Source organism: Lemur catta, chromosome 3, assembly GCF_020740605.2.
Source record: "Lemur catta isolate mLemCat1 chromosome 3, mLemCat1.pri, whole genome shotgun sequence".
Taxonomy (NCBI): domain Eukaryota; kingdom Metazoa; phylum Chordata; class Mammalia; order Primates; family Lemuridae; genus Lemur; species Lemur catta.
In genome coordinates, this window is record NC_059130.1 from 126,263,706 (window position 1) to 126,288,653 (window position 24,948).

At 59.5% G+C, this 24,948-nt stretch overlaps 3 protein-coding genes across 3 annotated transcripts; 1 reads left to right on the forward strand and 2 right to left on the reverse strand.

Annotated features, from left to right (window-relative positions):
• Window positions 1-208: 208 nt before the first annotated feature.
• On the reverse strand, window positions 209-5,265 carry VWA1 (von Willebrand factor A domain containing 1). Its single transcript, XM_045548763.1, has 3 exons — window positions 5,102-5,265; window positions 3,453-4,010; window positions 209-1,756 (listed from the first exon to the last, which is right to left on the reverse strand). Exons 1-3 carry the CDS (start codon window positions 5,172-5,174, stop codon window positions 1,116-1,118), a joined length of 1,272 nt encoding a protein of 423 aa, XP_045404719.1. The 5' UTR covers window positions 5,175-5,265; the 3' UTR covers window positions 209-1,115.
• Window positions 5,266-11,613: 6,348 nt separating this feature from the next.
• TMEM88B (transmembrane protein 88B) lies at window positions 11,614-13,310 on the reverse strand. Its single transcript, XM_045548764.1, has 2 exons — window positions 12,702-13,310; window positions 11,614-11,874 (listed from the first exon to the last, which is right to left on the reverse strand). Exons 1-2 carry the CDS (start codon window positions 12,975-12,977, stop codon window positions 11,614-11,616), a joined length of 537 nt encoding a protein of 178 aa, XP_045404720.1. The 5' UTR covers window positions 12,978-13,310.
• Window positions 13,311-18,015: 4,705 nt separating this feature from the next.
• MRPL20 (mitochondrial ribosomal protein L20) lies at window positions 18,016-22,560 on the forward strand. Its single transcript, XM_045548765.1, has 4 exons — window positions 18,016-18,193; window positions 18,291-18,401; window positions 20,243-20,320; window positions 22,171-22,560. The coding sequence occupies exons 1-4, from the start codon at window positions 18,107-18,109 to the stop codon at window positions 22,342-22,344; spliced, it is 450 nt and encodes a 149-aa protein (XP_045404721.1). The 5' UTR covers window positions 18,016-18,106; the 3' UTR covers window positions 22,345-22,560.
• The last annotated feature ends 2,388 nt before the right edge of the window (window positions 22,561-24,948 follow it).

Consider the following 24,948-nt stretch of genomic DNA (forward strand, 5'->3'; position numbering starts at 1 on the left):
CCAGGCCGCGGGGTCCCGGACCACAAAAATGGGGCCCGGGCTCTCTAAAGGTGCAAGGTCCTGGTGGTCTGTGTCCGGGTGCCAGAGGGCCAGCCTACCCCTCCCCAACCAGACACACCGTGCAGCCTGACACATATGGGCCCTTTTACAGACTGCCCTGTCCTGCTGTGTTCTGCAAGCAGTAAAGCATTCCAACGAGACCGCAGGCTAGTTTACATCTGGTTTACTGAGTTTTAAAGTCTGGGACGTTAGTGGGGAAGAGAGGTGATATGAGTGTTGAGTGATGCAGGCAACTCTGGGAGCAGATGGGGGCCAGGGACATCCACGCACCCTGCCCTTGGCAACCTGTCTGATGGCCCAGGATAACGAGCGGTGCCAGGAGCTAGCCCTTGGTGTCAGATGCTGCAGAGCCATGGGGGACCCCACCCTGGGGAACCTCTTCCCTGCTCCGTCTGTCTCCCAGACACAGGACTGCTGGCCTGCGAGCCCGTCGGTGTGTGTTGGACTCTCCTGTCCTCAAGGTCCTGAGTTCCAGGCTCTGGTCCCGCTCCTCCCAAAAGCACCCTCCACATCCCGGTGGCTGCTAGCCTGGCCTAGCTGGGGTCCTGAACAGGAAGGCAGGGCCACAGTCCCCGGCAGGCATTGCCCTCCAGGCCAGCAGGTGTCCTGGTGAAGACACCTGGCACCACCTCTACCTCTTGGCATCCCTCTCTGCCCTTCCTTCCCCTTAGGCAGCCTTTGGGGACCGGCCCTGCCCCTTTTCACCAATATCCAGGATCCCAGTGGCCCTGAGGGCTTAGGGACCAAGCTCCCTCCAGCCCGTGCCACCAGAGGGCACGGCCTTTCACACAGCGCGAGGTCTGGTGGCCGGCCTCCCTGTCCATCTTCCGGCTACTCCTGCCCAAAGTCCCACACAGGTGCCCGGCTCCAGGCGGGGAGGGGAGAGGGCGGCCACCGCACGCGCAGAGCAGGCAGGCGTTGGGAGCCTGCGGCCACCGGGAGAGGACTGGCGGCCCGCGGAGACCCCGTGGGGCAAAGGACGGGCCAGCACCCCGTCCCCCGGGCAAAACCTTGGCTTCGGCTCCGGCCCCCTCGGCGACGCGGGCGCGCAGGGCTCACGGCCCCCGGGCCGGGGCGGCGGGCGGCGGGGGTCGCGGCGCGCGGGGGCGCGGGCCGTCGGGCGTGCAGGCCTTGGCCGACAGCGCGCTCTCGCGGCCGGAGCGGAAGGCGGCCGTCACCGTCACCAGGTAGGCGGTGCCCGGCGCCAGGCCCTGCAGCGTGGTGCTGTTGCGGCCCGCGGGCACATCCACGCGCTGCGCCGCGCCGCCCCGCAGCGGCCCGAACTGCACGTGGTAGCCGAGCGCGGCGGGCGCGCCCAGCGCCGGGGCCCAGCTCACGCGCAGGCTGCGCGGCCGGGCGTGCGAGATGACGATGCGCGCCGGCCCGGCCTCCTCGGGGGCAGAGGGGGGCGGCTCGGCCGGCCGCGTGCGCACTCGCAGGTGCTGGGGGCTCACGAGGTGCACGTTGGACTCCGGCACCAGCGCCACGTCGTAGTCAGTGTCGGGGTCGAGGCCCGCCCAGGTCCAGTCCGTGGCGTTGCCCGGCAGCTGCTGGCGTCTCGGGGCCCCGAGCCCGGCCCTGGGCACCAGCTCCAGCACGTAGAAGCCGGAGTCGGTGGTCAGTAGGCGTGGCCAGGCCAGGCGGAAGCTGCTGGAGGTGACCTCGGAGGCCCGGAGCTGCTGCTTCTGCATCTCGTCTGCGGGTGGTGTGAGGGTCAGGGGATGGGGGTCAGGATACCCAGGTCAGCCCCTCCCCTGCCCGAGGGTGGGGCTCTGCCTGGTCCAGGGAAGCTCCTAAGATGGGAGGCTCTTGTAGGACAAGTGGGGGCCACCAAGCCAGGCAGATGCTGGAGCCAGGCCAGCAGATGCTAATGATATGCAAAATGGCAGGGGCGGGGGACAGACAGGTGCAGGGTGTAGCCCCCCCGCGAAGACCCTATCAAGAGCTTCCCTACTTCCCTAAGTCCCAAATCCAGTCTTGTGGGTGGGGGGAGGTATAGTGGCTACCCCTCACCCAGACCAGTGGCCTGGACAGAGATCCCTCAAAGGTGGGAGGGCCCACAGTGGTATCTGAGAACAGAGGACCAGCCCCCCAGCCTGGGTGGCCAGCACAGAGTCTGGGGTCAGCAGGCTCTCCCAGGGTGCAGCCAGGAGACCGGAGACCACAGGGGGAGGCCCTGGGGGGCAAGGGAGGTGTGACAGCTTCAGGTGCAGCTGGACCTGGGGTTCAGGAGGTGCTGCCTGCCTGAGTCCCCAGAGAAGTATGGTGTGGGGGACTCCACAGTGGAACCCCTGAGCCTGAGACACCAAGCACCACCTGGCTATCTGACTAAGGCTGATAATTGTAGAGCAGAGTTAAACCTATCAGGATCCTGACACTTCCTTTCAAAGTGCTTGGTGCCTGGGTCATTTTCCTGCCCATCCCCCACAAGTCCTGCCCGATTCCCATGACCCAGCCCCCCGCAGCCTGACTCCTCTGCCCTGCAGCCTCAGGTTTTTCCTGTCCAGCTGCTTAAGGCAGCATTTTCTTCTCTGCCCCCTCCAGACTCAGCTGCCTTAGCTGACCCAGGGGCTGCTAGGGGTCACATGTCCCTGGGGAATCTTGGGGAGCACCCTCCACCCTCTCTAACCCACAGTCCAACCCGTTGAGGTTCAGGGTGGATGCTGAACCCACGGGCAGAGCCTTGGTAAGAACCCTGGGGCTGGTGGCATTTTTTCAGTGGCTACAGCAGGCAGCCGAGTCAGTGACCAGGCCCCTCATCTCCAGTTCCTCTCCCTTCGGGCTTAGCTGGGGCAGGGGGCGTCCAGAGAAGAGCCAGTGGGTACCGCTCGGCCCCTGCAGCAGGCCTTCCCTGCTCCAGCCTCCCGCCAGGCAATCCCCAGAGGGGCCTGAATGCAAACCAGCTCAGACCCTCCTGCTCTGTGCTCTGTGGGCGGCAGTCCCTGGCCTCCTGGCTGTCCCCTCTCCAGGTGTGCTGGGCCAGGTGAGGCAGTGGGCCCCGGACATGCACAGGACCACATGCTACCCCTCAGCAGAGTTCCCTGTCTTGGACTCTTTGCCCATCCTCCCCACTTAGCCACGTCCCATCAGCTGAGGCCCCTCAGTTCCTCAGCCACTCCATGGGGCCTCCAGGCCTAGGCTGGGCCCATCAGCAGGAAGCCCACCCCTCTGCCTCTCCACGGCCCAGGTAGCAGGGTGCCTACCTGGAATGTCCCTGGATGGTACACAGAGAAGCTCTGTGTCACTTCCCTCCCACTGCAGCCTTGGGGGTACCGCAGTCCCCATGGCCCTGGCCACCACTTCAGGGACATGAGTTCCTCCTGAAGTCTCAACCCAGCCTCTCCTGCAGCCCCCAGCCAGGGCTCCCCCGAGGGCCTGCCTCCTCCACCTACCGAGAATCGAGCCCCTCAGCTCCTGGACGATGATGTGCAGGTCGTCCACGTCCACAAAGTGTAGGTGCTTCTCAGCAGGGGCTGAGGCGGCAGCTGACAGCTCCAGGAGGTTGCCACGGCCAGTGTTGACGATGAAGACGGTGACGCCCATGTCCTTGAGCTCCTGCATGGGAGGCCCCATGGGGTCGCTGGAGCCACCATCTGTCACCCACACTAGCACCTTGGGCACCCCTGGCCGGGCACCTGCTGCTTCAGCAAACAGCTGCTCCTTGGCATACGCCAGTGCCAGGCCAGTGTTGGTGTCACCCATGCGCTGGGCCGCAGTGCGTATGGCATCCCGGACAGCCTCTCCTGAGCTGTGCTGGCCGAAAGGGAACTCGGTGTATGGCTGGCTGCTCACATGCACCAAGCTGGCACGAAGGGCCCCAGGGCCCAGGGGCATTGGAGCCACCAGCTGCCCCACAAACTCCCGAACCCGGGAGAACTCGTAGTGAGACACACTGGCTGAGCTGTCCAGCAGGAACAGCAGGTCTCCCTGGGGGGCTGATGCTGGGGGACCTGGGGGAAAGGACCAGTGTTCAGCCCCAGGTGGCGGGCGCCCCCAGACAGCCCCACACCCTGGGCAGAGCCCTTCAGGGCCTGCGCTTTCCTTTAGCAGGTGCTTGCCCTCGCCTGAGGGTCCTGGGTCCAGGGGAGACAGGGGATTCTGAGCCAAGCAAGAGGCCCGTCCTCTAGGTGGGTTCCAGCTCTCCACGCTGGCCACGTGACTTGGGGCATTGTCTGGCTTGTCCCATTTGTAGAGGAGAGTTGACCTGTCCAAGCCCTGACACCTGCCTTTCCTCAGCAGCCCTGCATGCAGGTGGAGCCTGGGGCCTGGCCTGAGCCCTGGGGCTGCTCCCTGCAGGCTTTGCTTTGGAGAAGCAGCTTTGAGGCTGGAGTTCAGCCATGCAACTCGGCCTCCAGGTGAGGCCGCTGGCCCTGGGCACACAGCGGCAGGGGAGGGTGAGGAGCAGAGGTGGAGGGACAGGGGAGGCAGAGCACTGAACACAGTCCCCCCAGCCCAGATGGCCGGGCTGGAGTCTGATCCCACTTACAGATGATGTCACTCCGCACGGCCCCATCCTCTGCTGCATCTGGACCCAGAAAGCAGGATACACCCCCGGCAGCCTGAGGGCTGCCCGGCCCCTCTTGGGCCTCCCCTTTCCTCCAGGCACCCCGCGGGGGTAGGGGAAGCAGACGGGCCCCTCCACCACTGAGGCAGGCAGGAGATCAAGGGTTTCCATTCTGGACCGGCCGTGAGGTTTCCCTAATGCGGTGGAGTGACTCCAACCTTTCCACCTTCCCTCTACTAAGGGCCATTGAAAAAGGAGGGAAACTGAGGCGGGGGCCGCCCCCCCCCCCCCGCCCGACAGACATCTGTCTCTTCCCGTCCAGGCCCCGGGATCCCGCGGAGATGAGGGCGGGAGGGCAGACGGCGGCCTCGGGGGGCGGCCCCCGCTGGAGCACCTGGGCGCGCCCGCCGCGGGTGGGTGGGGTGCTCTGCCCGCGCCCCCGCTCCCGCAGCCTCCTCACCCACCCGCCCCGCGGCCGCGGGGACAGAGAGGGGGCGCCCGGAGCGGAGGAACAGCCCGGCCGCCCGCCACACTCACCGCGCTCCGCGCCGCTCCGCGCCAGCGCCAGCCGCAGGCTCAGGGCCAGGCCGAGCGCCGTCCAGGGGAGCATCGCGCGCGACGGGGCGAGGCGCGCTCGGCCGCTCGCCGCTCGCTCGCTCCTGCGCTGCGGGGCTCGCAGCCGCGCGGGCCGGCCCCGCCCCGCCCCCGGGAGGTCCCGCCCTGGAGGCCCCGCCCCGCCAGCCGCCCGCACTCGCCCGCTCGCGCAGAGGGCGACCGCGCGGACGGCGCACACGCGGGCGGAACCGGACGCGCAGGGACACGCAGCTGCGGCGCCGACACGACCGAGACAGGCGCCGAGGGCGTGCGCACGCTGGCACTCCAGTCCCCCTCTTCCCGGCTGGGAGGCTCTGGGGCAGGGTGGGGACCTGCGGCCCCTCCGCCTCCTGTGGCCTCCAGATCCCTGAGTGCGGCCCCTCCACCGAGCCAAACTTCACGAAACAAATCTCTTTCTTGTGTAATATTTGGATTCGGTCAATCCCACCCTCAAGGAAACAGAAGGCAACATGTGGCCTGGAGGCCGCAGGTTCCCACCCCCCCAGCTGGTGGGAGCCAGCGGGGAGTCACCGGGCTACATCATCCCCCAGCCTCCCACTTCCCTTGACCCCGCATTTTTGGATGCCCCCAAAGCCAGGCCCAAGAGAACCCCCAACAAGGCACAGGCGCTGGCTTCACCTCGGCCCCAGGGCTGGAGGAAGGGGAGTTGTCTGGGGGACTGGGACATGTCCCCAGGACTGACCAGCAGGGCTTGGAAGGGCCTTGGGGGTCGAACTTAGAAAGGAGACAGGGGCCCCTTGGAAGGGGACAGAAGACTGAGGAGCCTGAGGGGAAGCTTCTTGGCTGGGCTGCTGGGAGGCAGTGGGAAGTGGTTGGCCAGGCCCTGTCCAGTGTGACCTTGATGGGCATACTGCTGTCCCCATACCTGGCGGGGCCCAGGCTAGGGTCGGACTCCATGACTGAGGACAGACCTAGAGCAGCACTGGAGGGGCCACTGGCCAGCAGGGGCTCATGGTCCTGGAGCTTGGCTAGGCCCAGACTAGAGGCAGGGCCTCGGGGTATCCAGAGGGACACTCAGCTCCCAGGGCAGGTTGACTTCGGGGTAACTATCACCTCTTCCAGCCCCTCCTCCGCTCCAAGCTGGGGGTGGGGCATACACGTGGGGGTGGGGTGTCTGCCAGGATGTCCCCTCCCTTCCCACCCTCTCCCAGAGGATGCTGCAGGGAGGAATGAGGGACTCAATGGTTTTCCTTCCTCCCTTTCTGGCAGGTGAGACACCGCGGAGCCCCGAGGGTGGCTGGAGCTCCACTTTGCCTAAAAAAGGAAGTGCCGGGCTGAGCCTGAGGAGCTGGCGGCAGGAACAAGCAAGAACTGTGTCCCCGCTGCCGCCCGCCGGGTCCCCCACCCCCCTTGCCGGGAATCTTGGCAGTGGCGGTGCTGGCTCCACTCCACCGACCTCAGGCCTCGGCTGGGACCAGAAACCGCCTGGCCTGGTGGGGGGAGCACGGGCATGGGCCCCCAAAATCCAACGTGTGCCACTCAGAGGGGCCTCACCGGCCCGGCCCCCAGCATATCAGGACTGCTGTGGAGAGGGGCACTGGGGCAGCAGCTGGGGGGCCTGGGGTGCACTGGAGCTGACCAGGTAAACAGCCCAGGCAGCTGGGCCACAGGGGAGACAGCTGCTCACAGCCAGCGCCCCCGTCCTGCCCTGCAGGCAGCCCAGTCACACCTCCCTGCCCTGCTGGGCTGAGGGGAAGTTTCCGTCACTTCTGGAAAAAGTGAGCGGGTCTTCTTGGCCGTGACTCAGGCCCTCGAGGAAGCAGCCACCCCCCTCCCTCCAGCTCTGCCATCAGGAGAAGGAGCCACAGGAGGCCCAGCCTCCACCCAGCCCTGGCCAGGCCACCTGCTCTGTTCTGGAGCTCAGAGTCCCTCCTGCTGCTCCCTCGAGACCCTCCCTCTCCTCTGCTGCTCCGCCCATCTCGGCCTCTTTCCCAGCATCAGGCAAGACTCTTTCTCCCTCCTGCGCCCCCACCCCCGGAGGAGAGACACGGGTAGGCAGAGGGTCCCAGGGAGCGTGGGGTCAGCCAGAGGTGCCGTGGTCAGGGCCAGGGCTGGGCTTGAGGCAGACGCCAGAGGAAGCACAAATGTAATGGTCCGGAAGCCTCCTCTGAAGGCAGACAGGCCCAAGGCAAGGGGTCAGAGCTGTCCCCAGAGCAAGGACAGGCCAGGCCAGATCACGGTGGGATCCTGGCCCCCAGCCCTCTGACCCCCAGCACAATGCCTTGCGGGTCCTGGTGTCCTGGAGACCCTGGAAGGAGGAAGCAGCACCCCTACAGCCTTGGCCAGGTCTGGGGAGTCCCTGAGCCTCACTTCCCGGAGCTGGCCTGCCCTGCCTGTCTCTGCAGGCAGGTGGAGGGGGTTCTGGGAAACCCGGGGACACTGCTCCCAGCAGGCCACCGCCCCGCCCCCACCCGGAATGCTCCCTCCTCCGCCTGACCCAGGCTTCTGCAGAGAAGAAGGGCCTTTTGTCCCTGGCTGGCTGTGGTCATGCCCAACCCAGGGAAAAGGGCAGCTCCTGAGGCCTCCGACCCCACCCTTGACCCCAGCTGAGGGCAGAGCGCCTGGGCCCCCACCCCACGCCGTGTACTGCTGTTCTCTGTGCTGTTTGTTCCTCACACAAGTACTCATGCCACGTGGGAACACAGAAACAGGAAGCAGCGGGGCAGCCGCCAGGGGCTGGGGCAGGGTGTGGGGTGAGCTTGAGCCCCATGCCCCCCCAACAGAGAGTGGGACGGGGTGGTGACAGGGTGCAGGTGGCAAAAGCAGCAGAGCCCACCCAGCTCCAGACTCCACCCACCCATCAGGGTCAGGGACACCCCAGGGTCTAAGGACTGGGCCTAGGGGTCCCATCCCACTCCCCAGGAGCCCAGGCCTCCCCCGCCGGCCCCAGAGCTGACCGGGCCCAGCAGCCCCTTTGCCAGCAACAGCTAGGGCAGCTGGGCAGCCAGAGGCAGCGCCTAGTGGGCAGCGTGGGAGCTGGGGAGAAGCACCCCAAGTGTTCCTGGGTTTTCAGCCTGAGTGGCCGACTGAACAGTACCCCTTCCTGAGGTGGGCCCCTAGCTTTGGTCCCCTCTGCTGGCATGCAGCACGCCCTTCTGTGGAAGAGAGGTGGCCACCATGCCCTCCCCCTCCCCAGCAGAGACTCCCAGGGGCCTGGATGGGGAAGGAGGAAGCAGGGAGAGGACAGGCCTGAGTCAACACCTTGTGGGGTGGGTGGGGAGGAGGAGGGGCCCCAGCCCCCACAGCCAGCCCACCCACCCAGGCTCAGGTCCTGCCCCACACCCCACGGACAGCCCACATGTCCAGGGTGGGGGACAGAGCTGGCCAAGCTGGCTGCTCCTGGCTGCCTGAGGGTGCACCTTGGAAATGCCTGGTGAGTGACAAGTGACCTCGGGCAAGGTGGGAGCGTAGCAGAGCTCTGTGTCCTCCCCTGTTGGGGGGCCCAATGCCCCTGATCTGGGATGGGGAGCAGATGGGACACATGGGCACATGCACACCCCAGGCTCCCTCCTACAGGGCAGGTGGAGGTCTGCAGCAGGGACCCCAGTGGCTTGGCCCCTCCACCCCAGGAGTTCAGGCCCCTGGGCAGTGGGGAGCCAGAGGAGGTGCTGCTGGACCTCAGACTGGGGGAGGGGCCCTGGGGGGGGAAGAGGCTCCATCAGGATAGGGCTGGGCCGGGCTGGGCCCTGAAGGAGGGGCCTTCTGGCCGGGGCTCCTTAGTTGGAGACAGGTTTGTGGGGTCCTGCCCAGGTGGGGGACAGAAGGCTTGAGAAGGGGAGCCTTGTGGCCTCCCCTCGTTCCACTGCCTCTCCTTCTGCCTTCTCTCTCCAGGAGCCTGCCCAGAGGGAGACAACTGAGGAAGACCACTTCGGACACATGAAAGAGGGCCAATGCCAGGAAAACAGCGAGGATCCCAGCTGCCCAGGGCCCCCGCCTGTTTCTGGCTCTCTGCTGGCTGGGCTCCTGGCCGCAGCACCCAGGCTCCTGCCTTCCTGCCTGGCCTCCCTTGGGCCTCTCCCCTCCAGCACTGCTTTATGACCCCTTAAAAGCAGATCCCTACACCCTTTTGTGCACCTCCCACAAGCCCCACAGGTGTTCCACCTCCCTGGGGCCAGCTGGAGGCTGTGGGGCCTCTGGGTGGGCCTGGGAAGCGGGACACCTTTAGGAAACAGGCTGCCCCCCGGCAGCTGCAGTGCACAGAACTCCTGCTGCAGCCAGCTGCCCTCGCTCCCCACCCCCAGGCCCAGCTGTTGTTTTGACGACTCTGGGGCCTCCCAGGAGAACCATCATCTTCAATCCCTGGTGGTGACCAGAGGCTACCCAGCCCGGCCAGGAGGGGAATCCTGGGGAAGGAAGGCGGCCCCAGCCCAGGGGAAGCTGTCCTTGGCAGCTTGGCCCCTGGCCCAGTTCCTGTCTGACCAGGAACGGCATCAAAGCTGGACGCAGATGAAGGCTGGAAACCCCCGAGACTCCTGCCGGACTTAGCAGGACTTGACCCAGCCACAGACTGGACTCTGCTCGAGGCCACCGGATGAGCCCCAATCGTGGTCACAGGTTGGGCCTTGGCCCTGCTGGCAACGTGGTGCACTCAATCCTTTGAAAGGCCTTTCAGCTGCAACTAGATTCTGGATGAATTACAGTGAACACACATTTTTAATAGGCTGCTGGGCTTACGAGAAAGCAAATATTTCCGAGACTCCCCCAAATCAAACATTGTAAATAAGTAAATAAGCACATAGAGTAGTGAGCAGAGACCCAAGATGGTGAAGGGAAGCAGAGAATTCCCTGGACACACAGGGACAGAGGGCCAGCCTGAGATCGGGGCACAGGGATGCTCTCTCTGCACAGAGGGTACTAAGCCAGGACCCTCCAGGGCTCTCAAGGGGCCCAGGCTGGTTGTGCCACGAAAAGGGGAAAAGTCTCTGGAGGGAAGCGTCCCCCAATAAGGACCTCAGAATCGTCGCAGATATGGGCTGACAATTAAAAGTTGCCGAGCATTCAAAGAAACGATACGATATTGGTGATATTAGCAAAAACAACAAATAACAGATTTAGATCCAGAAAGACTTGGGAATGGGAATTACTTGGTACAGAATATAGAATAACTATATATGAAATGTTTAAGAAATTGAAACTGGAATCTAAAAGTGAGCATGCACCAAGAAATCATGAAGAATGGTCAGATAAACCTGGGGAAAAATTAAAATGTTTTATTTATTGATTTAATTTTTGAGACAGAGTCCCACTCTGTCACCCAGCTGGAGTGCAGTGGCATCCTCATAGCTCACTGAAACCTCAAACCCCTGGGCTCCAGTGAACCTCCTGCCTCAGCCTCCCAAGTAGCTGGGACTATGGGCGCACCACCACGCCTGCCTAATTTTTTCTATTTATTCATTTATTTTAGAGATGGGGTCTGGAACACCCGGTCTCAAATGATCCTCCTCAAGTTGATCCTCCACCTCCTAAAGTGCTAGGATTACAGAGCCACTGTGCCTGGCCAAATATAACTTTTAGATATATTAATATAATAAAATCAAATGGATGAGTTCATCAGCAGATTAGACACAGTGAATGAATCGGTGAGCTGGAAAGGAAGATGAAATTGCCCAGAATGCGTGCAGAGAGACAAGGGGACGAAAATACAAGCAGAGATTACGTGACGTGGGAAGTGAAAGGAACGTGAAAGTACAGAGAAGGGTTTAGGAAAAAATTGAAGGGACAATGGCTGGGCATTTTCCAGAACTGATGAAAGGTAGGGACCCGCAGAAACAGGAGGCACGCAGGGTGCCAGACAGGATCAATAAGAGCATGTCCACAACTGGGAACGTGCAGTGAAGCCACAGAACACCAAAGACAAAGAAAAGACCTAAAGGTATCCAGAGAGGAGACCAAGCTTTTACACAGGTGCCTGTCCAAATGTGAACCCTGGTCACAGGCCGAGCCCTGCCCTGACCGGGGCACAGGGTGAGCTGTCATCCAGCCCCGGAGAGCCCTGCCCCCCTGCAGCTTCTGGCCGCCGCCCTGCCTCTGGAGCCAAGGACTTTTAGCCCAGTGCGCGGTCTCCCAGCCTCCCCAACCCTGGCACGAGCCGGACCGGCGGCCGACGGCGCAGGGCGCAGGGCAGCCCCTCAGAGGGAGCAGGAGGCCAGCGCGGCCCCGGCGCGCACAGCCGGGAAGGCTGCCTTGCTCGGAGCGCGGCGCTGCGTCCCTCCCCGGGGCCCCTCCGCCTTCCCGGGAGCGTCCCGGGCGCCCAGCAGCAGGGGGGCTGCGGGGGGCGGGGGACGACCGCGGCCTGGGGCAGCCCGGTGCCATCTCGCGGCCACTCGGGGCGCTGCGCGCGTGCCCGGCCCGGGCCACTTTATGGGGGTCGCGGGGGACTTCGGGGTCCTCCCCGGACTGGGAAGCCTCGGTGTCCCTTGAAGTGACCTCGGGGGTCACACCCAGGCGCAGAGCTGCTCCTCCCCGCCGGGGCGGCGGCTCGCCTGCCCCCGGTCGCTGGAGCCCGGGTGGCGGCGGAGTCCGGGGGTCCGGGTGGGGGACTGCAGCGGCGGGCGGAGGTGCCGGGCCAGGCGGGCGCGGGCGGCCGAGGCGAGCGCGAGCAGCGGCGGCAGCGAGAGGAAGCCGAACACGATGAGCGCGGCGGAGCCGCGGTCCGAGAGCAGCGCGCGGCACCTGGGGCCGGGGGCCGGGCGGACCTGGGGAGCAGGGGTTGGGTGGGTGGGGGAGGGGTCAGGCCGGGCGGGGGCGGGGCGAGGGGCGGGGCGGGACCCGGGGGAGGGGAAGGACCGGACCCGGGGGGCGGGGCGGGAGGGGTCCGGAGGGGCGGGGCCCGGGGCCCGAGGGCGGGCGGAACAGGCCAAGCAGCGCTGAGGTCTGAATGCGGCACTCGCGACCCCGAGGGTAAATGGCCCGAATAGGGGTCTTTTGTGGAGGGGCTCGGATAATTGCCCCTCGGCTCCCCCACTCCGTTTTCCTGCCCCCTGCTGCTCTCTCGTGGCCCTTCTCCACGTTGGCATCTGACCCTGAGTCCCTGCCGGCTGTCACCAGCTAGCACCACCTTCTCCCCCGACCCCCATGCCTGCAGAAGGGGGCCGGGGCCATCTGCCCACACCCTCCCTGCCCGGGCCAAGCCTCAGCCCATTCCGCAGGGGGGAAGCCCAGCCCGGGGCAGGGGAGCCTGGGAGGGCTGTGTGTGTGTGAAATCTGACATTTCATCTTCTCTGTCTGGAATCTCCCTCCTCCTCCCAACTCCTCCCCTCTGGCTGTCCAGGCCCTGGTGGCCCCTGGTACAAGGGAGAGAGCTGTCCCCTGGGTGACAAACAAAAGCCCTTCTTTGGCTGTGGACAGAGTAGGGGTGCTTGGCAGAAGAAGGGGCTCCCAGGGAGGGGCACATGTGTCCCCGGGACACGGGGGTGGTGCTGGAAGGGGGCAGACTCGCTTTCAGCCCCAGGGGCCCTGAACTTCCGCAGGACCCACTCCCAGGGACCCCAGCCAGTCCCCCACCCACTGGGCTCAGGCTCACCTTTGAGTGGCACAGGAATCCCAGGTAGACGATGGCCGCTGCTGGGAGCAGCAGCAGCAGGAAGACTGCAGCCGGCAGCACCAGGTGCAGCAGGAGCCCAGCCAGGGCCCGGCCAGGCAGCAGCAGGGGCCTGAGGCCTTGGGCAGCCAGGCCCGGCCACCCTGGGCACGTCAGGGCCGTGGCCTGGTGGTCGCGAGGCCTTCGGGGCAGCATGGGTGCTGTGTCCGAGGTTCCCCCTCCCTCATCCTCCTCTGTCTCCGTCTCCTGCTCACTCATGTCCAGACCAGCCGTGGGGCCGCAGGGTCAGACCAGAGACCTTAAGCTCTCCCGGGGTTGGACCCCATCCGGATCCCGGCAACCAGAGAGTAGACTCTGGCCCAGGTAGGCCCAGCCCTGACAGTCTCCAAGGCCACACTGCTGCCTCAGTTTCCCCCACTGCCAGACTGGGCCTCCCTCTGCCAGGCAACTGCAGCTCCAGCCCTGGCCAGTTTCCCTGACCAGCTCCTGTGTACTCTGGCCAGGCCTTGCACGGCTGTCCCTGTGGCACTGGGGCCCTCCCTCCGGGCCCCGCCCCCTCCCCAGGCCGGCTCCCTCACACAGTGACTTCACTTCGTGGGTCCTGGCTGCTCCATCAGCAGAGGCTGCCCAGGGCTGGCCACCCAGCCCCAGTCCCCGCTGCTCCCCTCGTCCCGGGTAAGACAGGAAAGACCCCAGCTGCCTTCATCAGGGGTGGAGAGAGGACAGCGCATGGTGTGGGGCCCGGCGCTCGGCAAACAGCAGCCAGATGACCAGCATGCGCCTGAGTCCAGCCCACCCCGGAAGCAGACAGAACAGCAGCATTTCAGATGCTGGGGGCATGGATCCATTATTCCAGTGGAGGGAAAATATCATTCCCAGCCCATCCAAAACCCCCAACCAATTTCCCCAAATATCACTAAAATACCGTAACACCTAAGTCTGCCAGGGTTTTCTGTCTCTCTGCCTCTCTCTTTCTTTCTCTCTCTCTCTCTCTCTCTCACACACACACACACACACACACACACACACACACACACACACACACAGCATCTTAAACCATTTTCATAATTAACTGGCACTTCACGAGAAGGTTGTCTGGGTTTCCCCGTGACTTCCCTGAAGTCAGCTTTGTCCCTTCCAACTTTTCCTTTCACACTTTCCAGGCCTCTCAAGCCCCCCAGCTGTGAATGGGGACAGCAACGGTGCTCAGCTGTGACACGCCCTGTGCCCTGTTGGGGTTGGGAGTCTCCCCTGTTGCCTGACTTGCAGACAATTCAATTGTTTTTACTGGTAACAAGATCTTAAGGCGGCTGTTTGTTTATTCAGACAGTGAATTTGGGGCAAAACAAAATTGAAAAGCATCTGTGATCTAAGCCCACCCTCTGCTCAGCCCCACATTCATTCACTCCACAAGCTCCACCGAACTGCTGCCCTGTGCTGGGCTCTCGGCTCCTTGGAGTCAGTCCCCGGCGATGACAACCTGCCTGTGTTCACCGGCGCCCAGACAGGAAGACCGGCAGTCTCAAGAGGGGCCGCCACGAGGCTCAGCCTGCCCTGTCTACCTTGGGGAGGCCGGCAAGAGGCTGCAGCTCTGCAGTGTGGACAGGGCTCCTCTGCGACAGGGTCCCCCCCCCCCCCGCCCCGCAGGTCGGTGTCATCCTGTGGGACAAGGAGCACGGGAACGATGCCCATCCAGAACTCGTTTCTGCTTTACCGCACAGCCTGCGTGGCGTGCCCTCATGGAGCTTTCGCTCTAGAAGAGGAAGGCAGACATTTAAAATGAAGTGGAGGCCGGGCGTGGTGGCTCACACCTGTAATGCTAGCACTCTGGGAGGCTGAGGCAGGAAGATCGTTTGAGCTCAGGAGTTCGAGACCAGCCTGAGCAAGAGACCCCATCTCTACTAAAAACAGAAAGAAATTATCTGGACAACTAAAAATATATATAGAAAAAAATTAGCCAGGCATGGTGGAGCATGCCTGTAGTCCCAGCTACTCGGGAGGCTGAGGCAGGAGGATCGCTTGAGCCTAGGAGTTGGAGGTTGCTGTGAGCTAGGCTGACACCACGGCACTCTAGTCTGGACAATAAAGTAAGACTCTGTCTCATAAAAAAAAAAAAAAAAAAACCTCCCAGGCCCCTCTCCTCTGGCCCAAGCCCAGCTAGGAGTTTTTGTTATTTCTCCTGTTCCCTCTTGCCCCAAATCCAACCTATTGGCGGGTCCAATGGGCTCTGTATCTCTTCCCTTTGACAGTGGGTGTATTTTGTAACTATTGAGACCCCAGAGCACAGCTGAAGTGATGCTGTGCAACTTCCCAGGATGGGCGAGAAAAGCAATGCAGCTTCTGCATCGCCCTGTAGAGGAAGACCTGCTCTTGATGCCTTCAGCCGCCCTGCCAGCAGTCAGCCTGTTGCCTGAAGCCGCCATGCTGTCAGGAAGCCCCAACAAGCCCCAAGGAGAGACCACAAGGAGAGGTCCTGAGATTATATGAAGAGACAGGTGCCTCGGTTCCCCCCTTTCTAGTGCCCCAGCCCCATCCATTGCGGACTGCAACTACATGAGACCCTGAGCCAGACCTGCCCACCTTCCCAAATTCCTGACCCTGAAATGGTGAATAAAATAAAATGGTTGTTTCAAGCCACAAAGTTTCTGGGTAGTTTATTTTGCAGCATGGCAACGGGAACATCAAAGTCCTTGCAACGACCTCCCTGCCCTACACAGTGCTCATGTCTCCAGCCTCCTACTTGCTCACTCAGACTCAGGGGCCCAACGCAGGGACACTGGCTTGCTCCCCTCCAACCACGTGGGCAGTGCTGCTGCACCTCGGCCACACCAGCCGTGCTCCTGCCTCAGGTCCTCTGTGCTTGCTGGTCTCTCCGCCTGGCACATTCCTCCTCCAGATACCTGCCCCCACTGTGCACGTCCTTCTTCACTCAAACATCACACTCTCAGTGCAGACTCTTCTATCACTGTTAATACTGCACCACCCCCCCCAAAATGGGGAAAGCTGTTTTTGAAGTAGAATGCTAAATATTAATAAATGTGGAAAGAATGATGGAGTTAGAAAACCACCGAAGGATGCTCAAGTGAGTGAGTGCAGGTTTGGTGAGGAACAAGATACTTATGTCATCTCAAAGTGTGGTGCCCGCGGAGGGCTGCTGCTCGAGAAGCACCTGTCACATACACAGCAGCACTGCAGCCAAGGGCATCCCTTTCCCGGCAGTCCCAGCCACTGACTGAGCACAGCCAGATGCCAGGGTCTGGCCATTTGCGCCCCACACAAGACTTCTCTAACAGGCCGTCTCTGCGTCAGAACTGTTGGGTTAGCCGAAGACGTTGTTCCTGAGGTTCTCCCTGCCCAATCCTGCTTCTTTCTTCTTTAACAGGCATCACACAATAACTTTATCTCAGCATCTGCTTACTGGGTGGCCAGTAATCACACAAAGGGTGTTTCTCTACACACTGCTTCCTAATTACAAAGGTAAAAATGATGACGAAAGCTTGCGAACATTACCACTCCCGACGCTGAAACAGTGTGACATCACAGCCTCCCAGCCCCGTACTGAGAAGAACACAGTATGTTTCTACAGTGTTCTGCCAAAAATGTACGGCCTCATTCTAATCATGAGGAAACATCAGACAAACTCAAACTGCGGGAGGTTCTGCACGATAACCAGCCCGAACTCTTCAAGAACCCCAAGGTCAAGAAGGACAAGGAAAGGAAACGTTCCAGGTTAAGACTAAAGGTCAGACAGGACCACCAATGGCAGTGCACACTCCCGGACAGGGGAAAATGCTACCCCAGATGTTTGACAAAATTTGAATATGGACTATAGGATAGATAATAGTATTGTACCAATGTTAAATTTCCTCATTTTGATCATTGTACTGTGGCTTGTAAGAGAATGTCCTTGTTCTTAGGAATTACACAATGAAGTATTAAGATATCTCTGCCGGGCGTGGTGGCTCACGCCTGTAATCCTAGCACTCTGGGAGGCCAAGGCAGGTGGATTGTTTGAGCTCAGGAGTTGGAGACCAGCCTGAGCAAGAGCGAGACCCCGTCTACACTAAAAAGTAGAAAGAGATTAGCAGGACAACTAAAAATATATGTAGGAAAAATTAGCCGGGCATGGTGGCACATGCCTGTAGTCCCAGCTACGGAGGCAGGAGGATTGCTTGAGCCCAGGAGTTTTGTTTTTTTGTTTTTTTTTGAGACCGAGTCTCACTCTGTTGCCCAGGCTAGAGTGCTGCGGCGTCAGCCTAGAGCCCAGGAGTTTGAGGTTCCTGTGAGCTAGGCCGACGCCACAGCACTCTAGCCTGGGCAACAGAGTGAGGCTGTGTCTCAAAAAAAAAAAAAAAAAAAAAAAGATATCTCCAACTTTCTCTCAAATGGCTCAGAGAAAAAGACGTGTGTAAATATTTATAGAAAGAAATGACTTAAGAATGGAGCAAAATGTAAACGGTGAATTTGCGTCAAGAGTGTTAGAATGACAAAACAAATGGAGCAAAATGTAAACACTGGGTGCATTTTGGTATAGCTTATAGGGGAGTTCCCTCTATTAGTCTTGCATATCTTCTGTAATTTGAAATTTTTATTATTTTTGTTGTTGTTATTGAGACAAGAGTCTTGCTCTGTTGCCCAGGCTAGAGTGCCGTGGCGTCAGCCTAGCTTACAGCAACCTCAAACTCCTGGGCTCAAACGATCCTCCTGCCTCAGCCTCCCGGGTAGCTGGGACTACAGGCATGCGACACCATGCCCAGCTAATTTTTTCTATATATTTTTAGTTGTCTGGCTAATTTCTTTCTATTTTTAGTAGAGACTGGGTCTTGCTCTCGCTCAGGCTGGTCTTGAACTCCTGACCTCGAGCAATCCTCCCCTCTTGGGACTCGTTACCCTCACCCAGTAACGCCCCAATAAAGCCTCTTTACTTATCCTTTTCAACTCTACTCGTCTTTCTTTCTCTGGCGCCGGCCAATCCAAAAAACCTTACAGTCATCTCACCAGCAGACCCGCAAGCAAGCTCTGTGCCTCCGTCTCCAGGGCTTAACGTCCCCCTGGCAAAATACACTTGGAGGGTGCAGAAATATCGTTTTCTTTTACAAGCTGTATCCCCGGTTCTATTTTCATTCTTCCACGTCGGCCACGTCTAATCTACCACACACGTAACCCCTGCGAGGTCCAGGAGGCGACCGCACCTTCGCAACGTCTGCGGAACCGAGGACTGGCGCTCGGCAACTCCCGGGAGGGCGACAAGCGCACGCGCGCGCCCGGAAGTCCTCTGCCGGCCGCTGACCCGGAAGCGCTCGTGGCCGCTGTTTCCGCCCTGGGTATCATGGCGGCGGCGCGCTCTGTGCGTGGTTGAGGAGCCGAGACGCTGGCCCGCGCGCGCCATGGTCTTCCTCACCGCGCAGCTTTGGCTGCGGAACCGCGTCACCGACCGCTACTGGCGGATCCAGGAGGTGCTGAAGCACGCCCGGGTGAGTGCCGCCTGCCCGCGCCCGGCCTGCGCTCGCGGCGCCCGGGTGGGCCGCGCGGGCCCCACCGACAGCCCTCGTTTCCCGTTTCTTAACCCAGCATTTCCGGGGGAGGAAGAACCGCTGCTACAGGTTGGCGGTCAGAGCTGTGACTAGAGCCTTTGTGAAATGCACCAAAGCGCGGAAACTGAAGAAGAGGAACATGAGGACAGTAAGCGTGGACCCCGAAGCCCAGCAGTCCCGCGCCCCGCAGGCCCCGCCTGGTTTCCGACCCCGGGGAGTCGCACCGCAGAGGGCCCGCCCCCCGCGGCTCCGGGCTGCAAGCCGCCCCAACCCCCGCAGTCCTTTCAAACCTAGCGGGTCCAAAGGCAGGTCGCTGGGGCCTTCCGCATTTCAGCGGATGCGTCTTTCCCTGCGCCAGAGTCAGAAACCTCACTACCATGCTCAGCTCTTTTGTTTCCTTCACATCTCACATTCAGAACCCTAGCATATCCTGCCTGCCCTACACACAGAATATGGGATATCCACGATTTGACCTCCTCTGCCACCCCGCACCAGACCACCGTGGCTCGCCGGGCCAGAGCAAGGGCCTTCATGCCAGCCAGCCACCACCGCAGTCCCTACTGCTCATGTCTTCCCTGTGCTTAAAAGCCTGTGGTGGCTTCCAGTCCCCATGGTAACAAGTCAAACCTAGGCCACAGGCCTGGTTACTCTGACCACTCCCTGAGGCCCACCCACGCCAGGGCCTCGATTGGCTTCTGAGGTGCTCCTTAAAGAGACGAGGCCTGCCCCTTTCAAGCTCTTTGCACTTGTGGTTTCTTCTACCTGGAAATCCTTCGAGTTTCTGCATGGCTTGGCCCTCCGCTCTGCCCAAGTGCCGCCTTCTGAGAGAGGCACCCCTCATCACCCCTGCCCCACTCTCGTGAACTTAACATCTAACATACCTTGTAGTTTACGTGGTTGGTTGTTTATTGCTGGTTGCCTCCCCCCTACTAGAATGCAAGCTTCAGGAAGGATCTTGTTATTCTTTTGAGTGGTGTAACCCAGGGTCTAGGTCAGTAATGCTTTGTAAATATCGGCTGAATGAATTAAGGTGGGGGAGGTGGTAAGAAACTCACCTGACCGTTTAAAGTCAGAAAGGTGCAGCTAGGTGTGGTGGCGCCTGCCTGTAGTCCCAGCTACTTGGGAGGCTGAGCTGGGAGAATCCCTTGGGCCTAAGAGTTGGAGGCTGCAGTGACCTATGATTGTGCCACTGTACTCCAGCTTGGGGGACAGAGCAAGACCTTGTCTCTAAAAAAAAATGAAACCTCAGAGCAGATCCATTCAGAGACTTCCACTGCACCATGCCCCAGCCAAGCATCATTTTGACTCATCCTTCCAGTTTTTTCCATGGCTACCCATTAGTCTCACTCGCTGCTGCTGCTGTGTTTCTGTGTTTGCTGGGCATGGAACAGACCTGTCCTTACCAGCCAGTATTCTGTGAGGACCCTCCCTCCCTCCAGACTGTCAGCTCTGCTCTTTGCTGGCATCTGTTCACCTCCCTGAGTGTTTTTTTCCTGCCTCTCAGCACTTAATCACAGTGGCTGTAATAATTTATCCATGAAGCTCCTTTGCTAGACTGAGCTTCGTCTGCCACAGAAGCTCTTGCTCACTCTGTGTTCTTAATGCCTTATAGCGTGTTATCATGTAGAAGTGAACCCTGCGTCAGGTGAAGAACATCAACCTTTTGCTTGCTATTGATGGTACTGCAAGCCTGAGTAGAAAACACTATGTTTTCTTTTTTTTTTTTGAGACAGGGTTTCACTCTGTTGCCCAGGCTGCAGTGCAGTGGTGGCATCGTAGCTCATTGCAGCCTCCAACGCTTGGCCTCAAGCCATCCTCCCTCTCCCACCTCATCCTCCCAAAGTGCTGGGACTACAGGCATGAGCTACTACACCAGCCTCTATTTATTTTTACAAAAATACCTTTTAGTTCAGTTGGAGCCTTTGCTGGAAGGTATGGATATGACATCCAGAAATTGTTCCTAAGCATCTCAGTGTTTTCTTATTTCAGCTCTGGATTAATCGAATTACAGCTGCTTCCCAGGAACACGGCCTGAAGTACCCAGCGTTCATTGCCAATCTGATTAAGGTAGGGTTGAGGATTGCGCCTGGGAGATGCTGGCATCCGCAGGAACCATCCCATCGGGCATGATCCAGCCTGGCCAGTCTGTGCAGCACGGGCAAAGGGACCTGCTGGGCTGCACCGTAACGCTGCTTTCTGTCCTTGGTGGGGGGGTTCTGGCAGGTCAGAGGTTTCCACACTTGCTTCTCCCTTGCCCTGCTGGTAGCAGAGCATAACTAGAAACAGGGCATGTGGTACTGAGATGTGAACCTTGATGTTTCCTCATTAAGGAAAAAAGGTAGAAAAACTTGGCTTTAACTTTAATTTGGAAGTTTTAACAGTGAACGATTTCTGATGTCATAGCAGGTGATGCTGAAACTTATACAATCAAAAAGGAGGGGAAATGTTTTGGAGAGAAGGGATAGTTTAAGCAAATGTTGCAAAATCATTGTAATTGTTGAATCTAATGATTATGCTATTTCCTCTGCTTTTGTATACATTTAAATTTTTTCTTAAAAAGTTAAGGGGTTGGGCCAGGCACGGTGGCTCACGCCTGTAATCCTAGCACTCTGAGAGGCCAGGGTGGGAGGATTGCTCGAGGTCAGGAGTTTGAGACCAGCCTGAGCAAGAGGGAGACCCCCGTCTCTACTAAAAATAGAAAGAAATGATTTGGACAGCTAAATATATATATGTGTGTGTGTGTGTGTGTGTGTGTGTGTGTGTGTATAAATAAATTAGCTAGGCATGGTGGCACATGCCTGTAGTCGCAGCTACTCGGGAGGCTGAGGCAGAAGGATTGCTTGAGCCCAGGAGTTGGAGGTTGCTGTGAGCGAGGCTGACGCCACGGCACTCTAGCCCAGGCAACAGAGTGAGACTCTGTTTCAAAAAAAAAAAAAAAAGAAAGAAAGAAAAGGAAAGAAAAAAAAGTTAAGGGGTTGGACATTTTTCCTGTACCTTGCAGCAAACCCTGTCTTTGGTGCTTTATAAAGATACTCAGGGCAAGCTTAGGAAGTGTGATGTCCCCATTTTACTGAGGGGCAACTGAGGCTCAGAAAGGAGATAGACTTTGCCCAAGGCACATAGGTCCAGGTGGTACAGTTGGTCCTGCTCCATCCTTGGTGGCTGCATTTAATGCTTGAGACCTTCACCCTTCTTTGCTCCTTGGACTCTGGTAGTGTTTCTTACCTTTCTGAAATCACCTACAGTTTTACTCGGTCACGGCCGTGGCTTAGCTCTCTTGTGGGAACTTCTGAGTTGGTTTACTCCAGGCCAGCAGTCTTGGTTCCATCCTCCTGATGACCATTTTCCTAAACAAGGTCTTTGGTCCCAAGGCTGGCACAGGCACTGGACTCCAGCCACCTCTCCCAGATCACACAGATTCCAAGATGCCCCTTCACCCCGTCCACATTTACCCTTCAGCATCCTGCTTGGAAGTCCTCCCCTGGGTCAGCCAGACAGGCTCCTCCTGCCCCTCCCCTCTTGCCCTGCAGTATTAACAGTCCTCCGGAGGGCAGAGACTTGCCTGGAGTCACCCTGAGTCTGCTGAGGAGGGCCACTCAGACCGTGGGACTCTGGGCTGCATTCTTTTTTTTTTTTTTTTTAAGGGTCTTGCTTTGTTACCCAGGCTGGAGTGCAGTGATGTCATCATGTCTCACTGCAACCTCAAACTCCTGGGCTCAAGCGATCTTCCTGCCTCAGCTAATTTTTTTATTTTTGTAGAGATGGGGTCTTGCTGTTTTGCCGAGGCTGGTCTCAAACTCCTGGCCTCAAGCAGTCCACCTGCCTCGACCTCCAGCCACCACAGCTGCATTCTCTTTGCCCCGCCCAGCATAGGACCCTCCTGAAGCTCATTTTTGATGCTGACTCTGTTTCCCCAGTGCCAGGTGGAGCTCAACAGGAGGGTGCTTGCAGATCTGGCCATCTACGAACCAAAGACTTTCAAATCTTTGGCTGTTCTGGCCAACAGGAGGCGACAGGAAGGATTTGCTGCAGCCTTGGGGGACGGGAAGGAGCCTGAAGGCATCTTTTCCAGAGTTGTGCAGTACCACTGAGCGGTTGCCGCTGTCCAGGTTAGGACGGCTTTTTCCCCGACGATCGTAACGAAAATAAGAGCAAAGTAATTATTTAGTGAGCAGTTTGCAAGTTTGATTTGTAATTGTATTTACATTTCACGAAGACACATGAGAAGGCCTTGTCTTCTCTCAATGGGATAGATTCACAGGACTGTCTCCAGTAGATTGTGCCAATAAAGTTGTGGGGTGTTTGGCTTTGTGAGTTGTTTTCTGGTGTCAAGCAAACACACCTTGGGTGTGCTCTGCCTCTGAGGTGCCTGCATGCCCGCCATGACAGTCTCGCCATGACAGTCTCGTGGTGTGGGAGAGGCTGCTGGGGTGAGGGGTCCCTGGTTGTTGGGTGTAACTGAGCCTGCCCCTTCCTTCTGCAAATTTGGGGATTTGCCCCATGCTTCTGATCCTCAAGGGCTGTACGGAGTGGCTTGTCCAGCACCCAGCCCCCCAGTTCCCTGATTGACCCCAAACGCCCCACTCCCTGCTGTGACCCTGCCCAGGGCTGACCTCACCCTCGACCTTCCCCCGGTTTCTTTCTTGTGTCCATCAGGGACCTTGTGGCTCAGCCCTTCTGCCTCAGTTTCCATGCTGTCTCCCTTCCATACGCCACAGCCCAGCAGGCAGTGCTTCTAATCCCAGCCTCCCTTCTGTCCCTGCAGATTGGGTTGACTTTTCCAACAGGTCACCTGGGGAGGTCATAACAGCTAACAGTCCCCTCCATTAAGTCTAGGAGCGTGTTCTCAGCAAGCCACAGGAGCTCTACCAACCCTCTGCCAGACACACACCCCATGCAGTGGACAGTGTGTCCCCTCAACTGCTCAGGACCAGGTCCCCCCTGGCCCTCTTGGCGACCTGGCTCCACCCAAAGCCGTTCCCATTTGGATCCCCCTCTCTAGCTCTGGGGTCTCTTCCTCTGCCTCATTATTGGTGTCCACAGTTGATCCCACCATGCCCCAATAGCTCTCACCAAGGTGGTCTCCTGGAACTGGAATAAACCCAACACACTGCATGGGTGCCAGTCCCATCTGCTTGCTGATGCCTCCCACATTCATGGAAAGTGCACCCCCAGCCCTAGACTGGTTGTTTCCTGCAGGGGCTCCCACATTGAGTGCCTGTCTCCCCACCCAAAGCAGCCACACTGCCCTGTGCTGGCACCGTCCTTCATCCTCTGCCAGCAGCTGCCTAGGAGCCATTCTTCAGACTCAACACTCACCCCCCGCCCCATGCAGAACCTTTCAGGTCCTGGCCATGCATCTCTTAGAGATTGCTTCAACCTGACCACTTACTCCGCTGCACGGCCTCCTCGGAGGCCCCTCCTCCTGGCCCCTGTCACTGAGCCTAAGGATGACCACTACGCCATAAGCGTTCGGAGGGGACTGAGTCTTGTTCAGTCTTTTCTGCGGCACAAGTGCAGTGCCTGGCTGTGTGCACAGGGTGCTTAGTGCGCGTCAATTGTCAATGGCTACTGAGTAGACAAGGTGGAGGACGAGGAGCCCTCTGGTGTGTGGGACCTGGGTCTGAACATGGTGAGCTGCCTTTTCTGCATTCCCTCTCAGTAAAGGAAGATGGGCGTGGCAGACCACTGTAGGCCACTCCCCTGCAACACTCACCCTCCTCCAGCCCAGGTTTCCTTCCTACTGGCAAGGGAGGGAGTACAACGACCCCTCCCCAGCTACAGGGCCTGGCCCTGAGTGGCTGCAAAGCAGGAGCGTTTCCCAAGTCCCATGCCTCTGGGCATAGATCAGGGCATGGACAGGCAGTCCAGGCAGGGCTGAGGAGAAACCAGCTGTGTGGTGGTTTCCAGAAGAGATTCCTTCCTTCCTGGACAGTGTGCAGCTGTAGCTCACACAGAGGACATCCTGGGGCTGCCATCCTTAGGGAGAGGAGATAGGTGGCTGTAACCACACTGCCTGTGGCAGGCGAAGGGGAGAGGAGAGACTGGTTCTCAGTTGACACTGTTTGAGATGCTGGATCAAGCCTTGCCAGGGCCAGGACCACAGCAGGACAGGGGCGGGGGGGGGGGGGTGTGAAAGCCAACTGGCCTCTGGATTTGAGCCGCGTAGTCAGGGGCAGCTCAGAGTGTCTCAAGTTCCTCCCCGTTAGCTTCCCCACCATCCTCACCTGGGGCCCTGTGCTAGCCCTGGTGAAAGTGTGAACTGCAGCGACAGATAAGTCCTGTGTCTGTCCCTCCTGCAAAGCTGGCAGAGCAACATAAGGGCAGGGCCTGTGTTCGCCCGCACAGAGGGTCAGTAAAGTCCAGGGATGTTCACATATGCATAAAGCCCTTCAATGGCTCCCTGCTGTTTGTAGGGCTGTGTCCAAACCCCTTCCCACACAGCGCCCCGGGCCTGAACCTTGAGGGACTTCGGCCTTTTCGCGCGCTGCTGGGGCTCTGGAGGAACCCAGAACCGTTTACCCATCTCTCTTCTCTGTGGGCGGAGTTCTGAAGGCAAGAACTTGGGGGAGTCTGCTGTTAACGTGCATCCCAAAGCCCGGGAGTCAGTGAGCACCGCAGACCAATGACGCCGGCAGTGGCTGGGGACACTTACCCAGCGCGTCGCCCCACTGCTCTGACCACCCTCCAGGGCC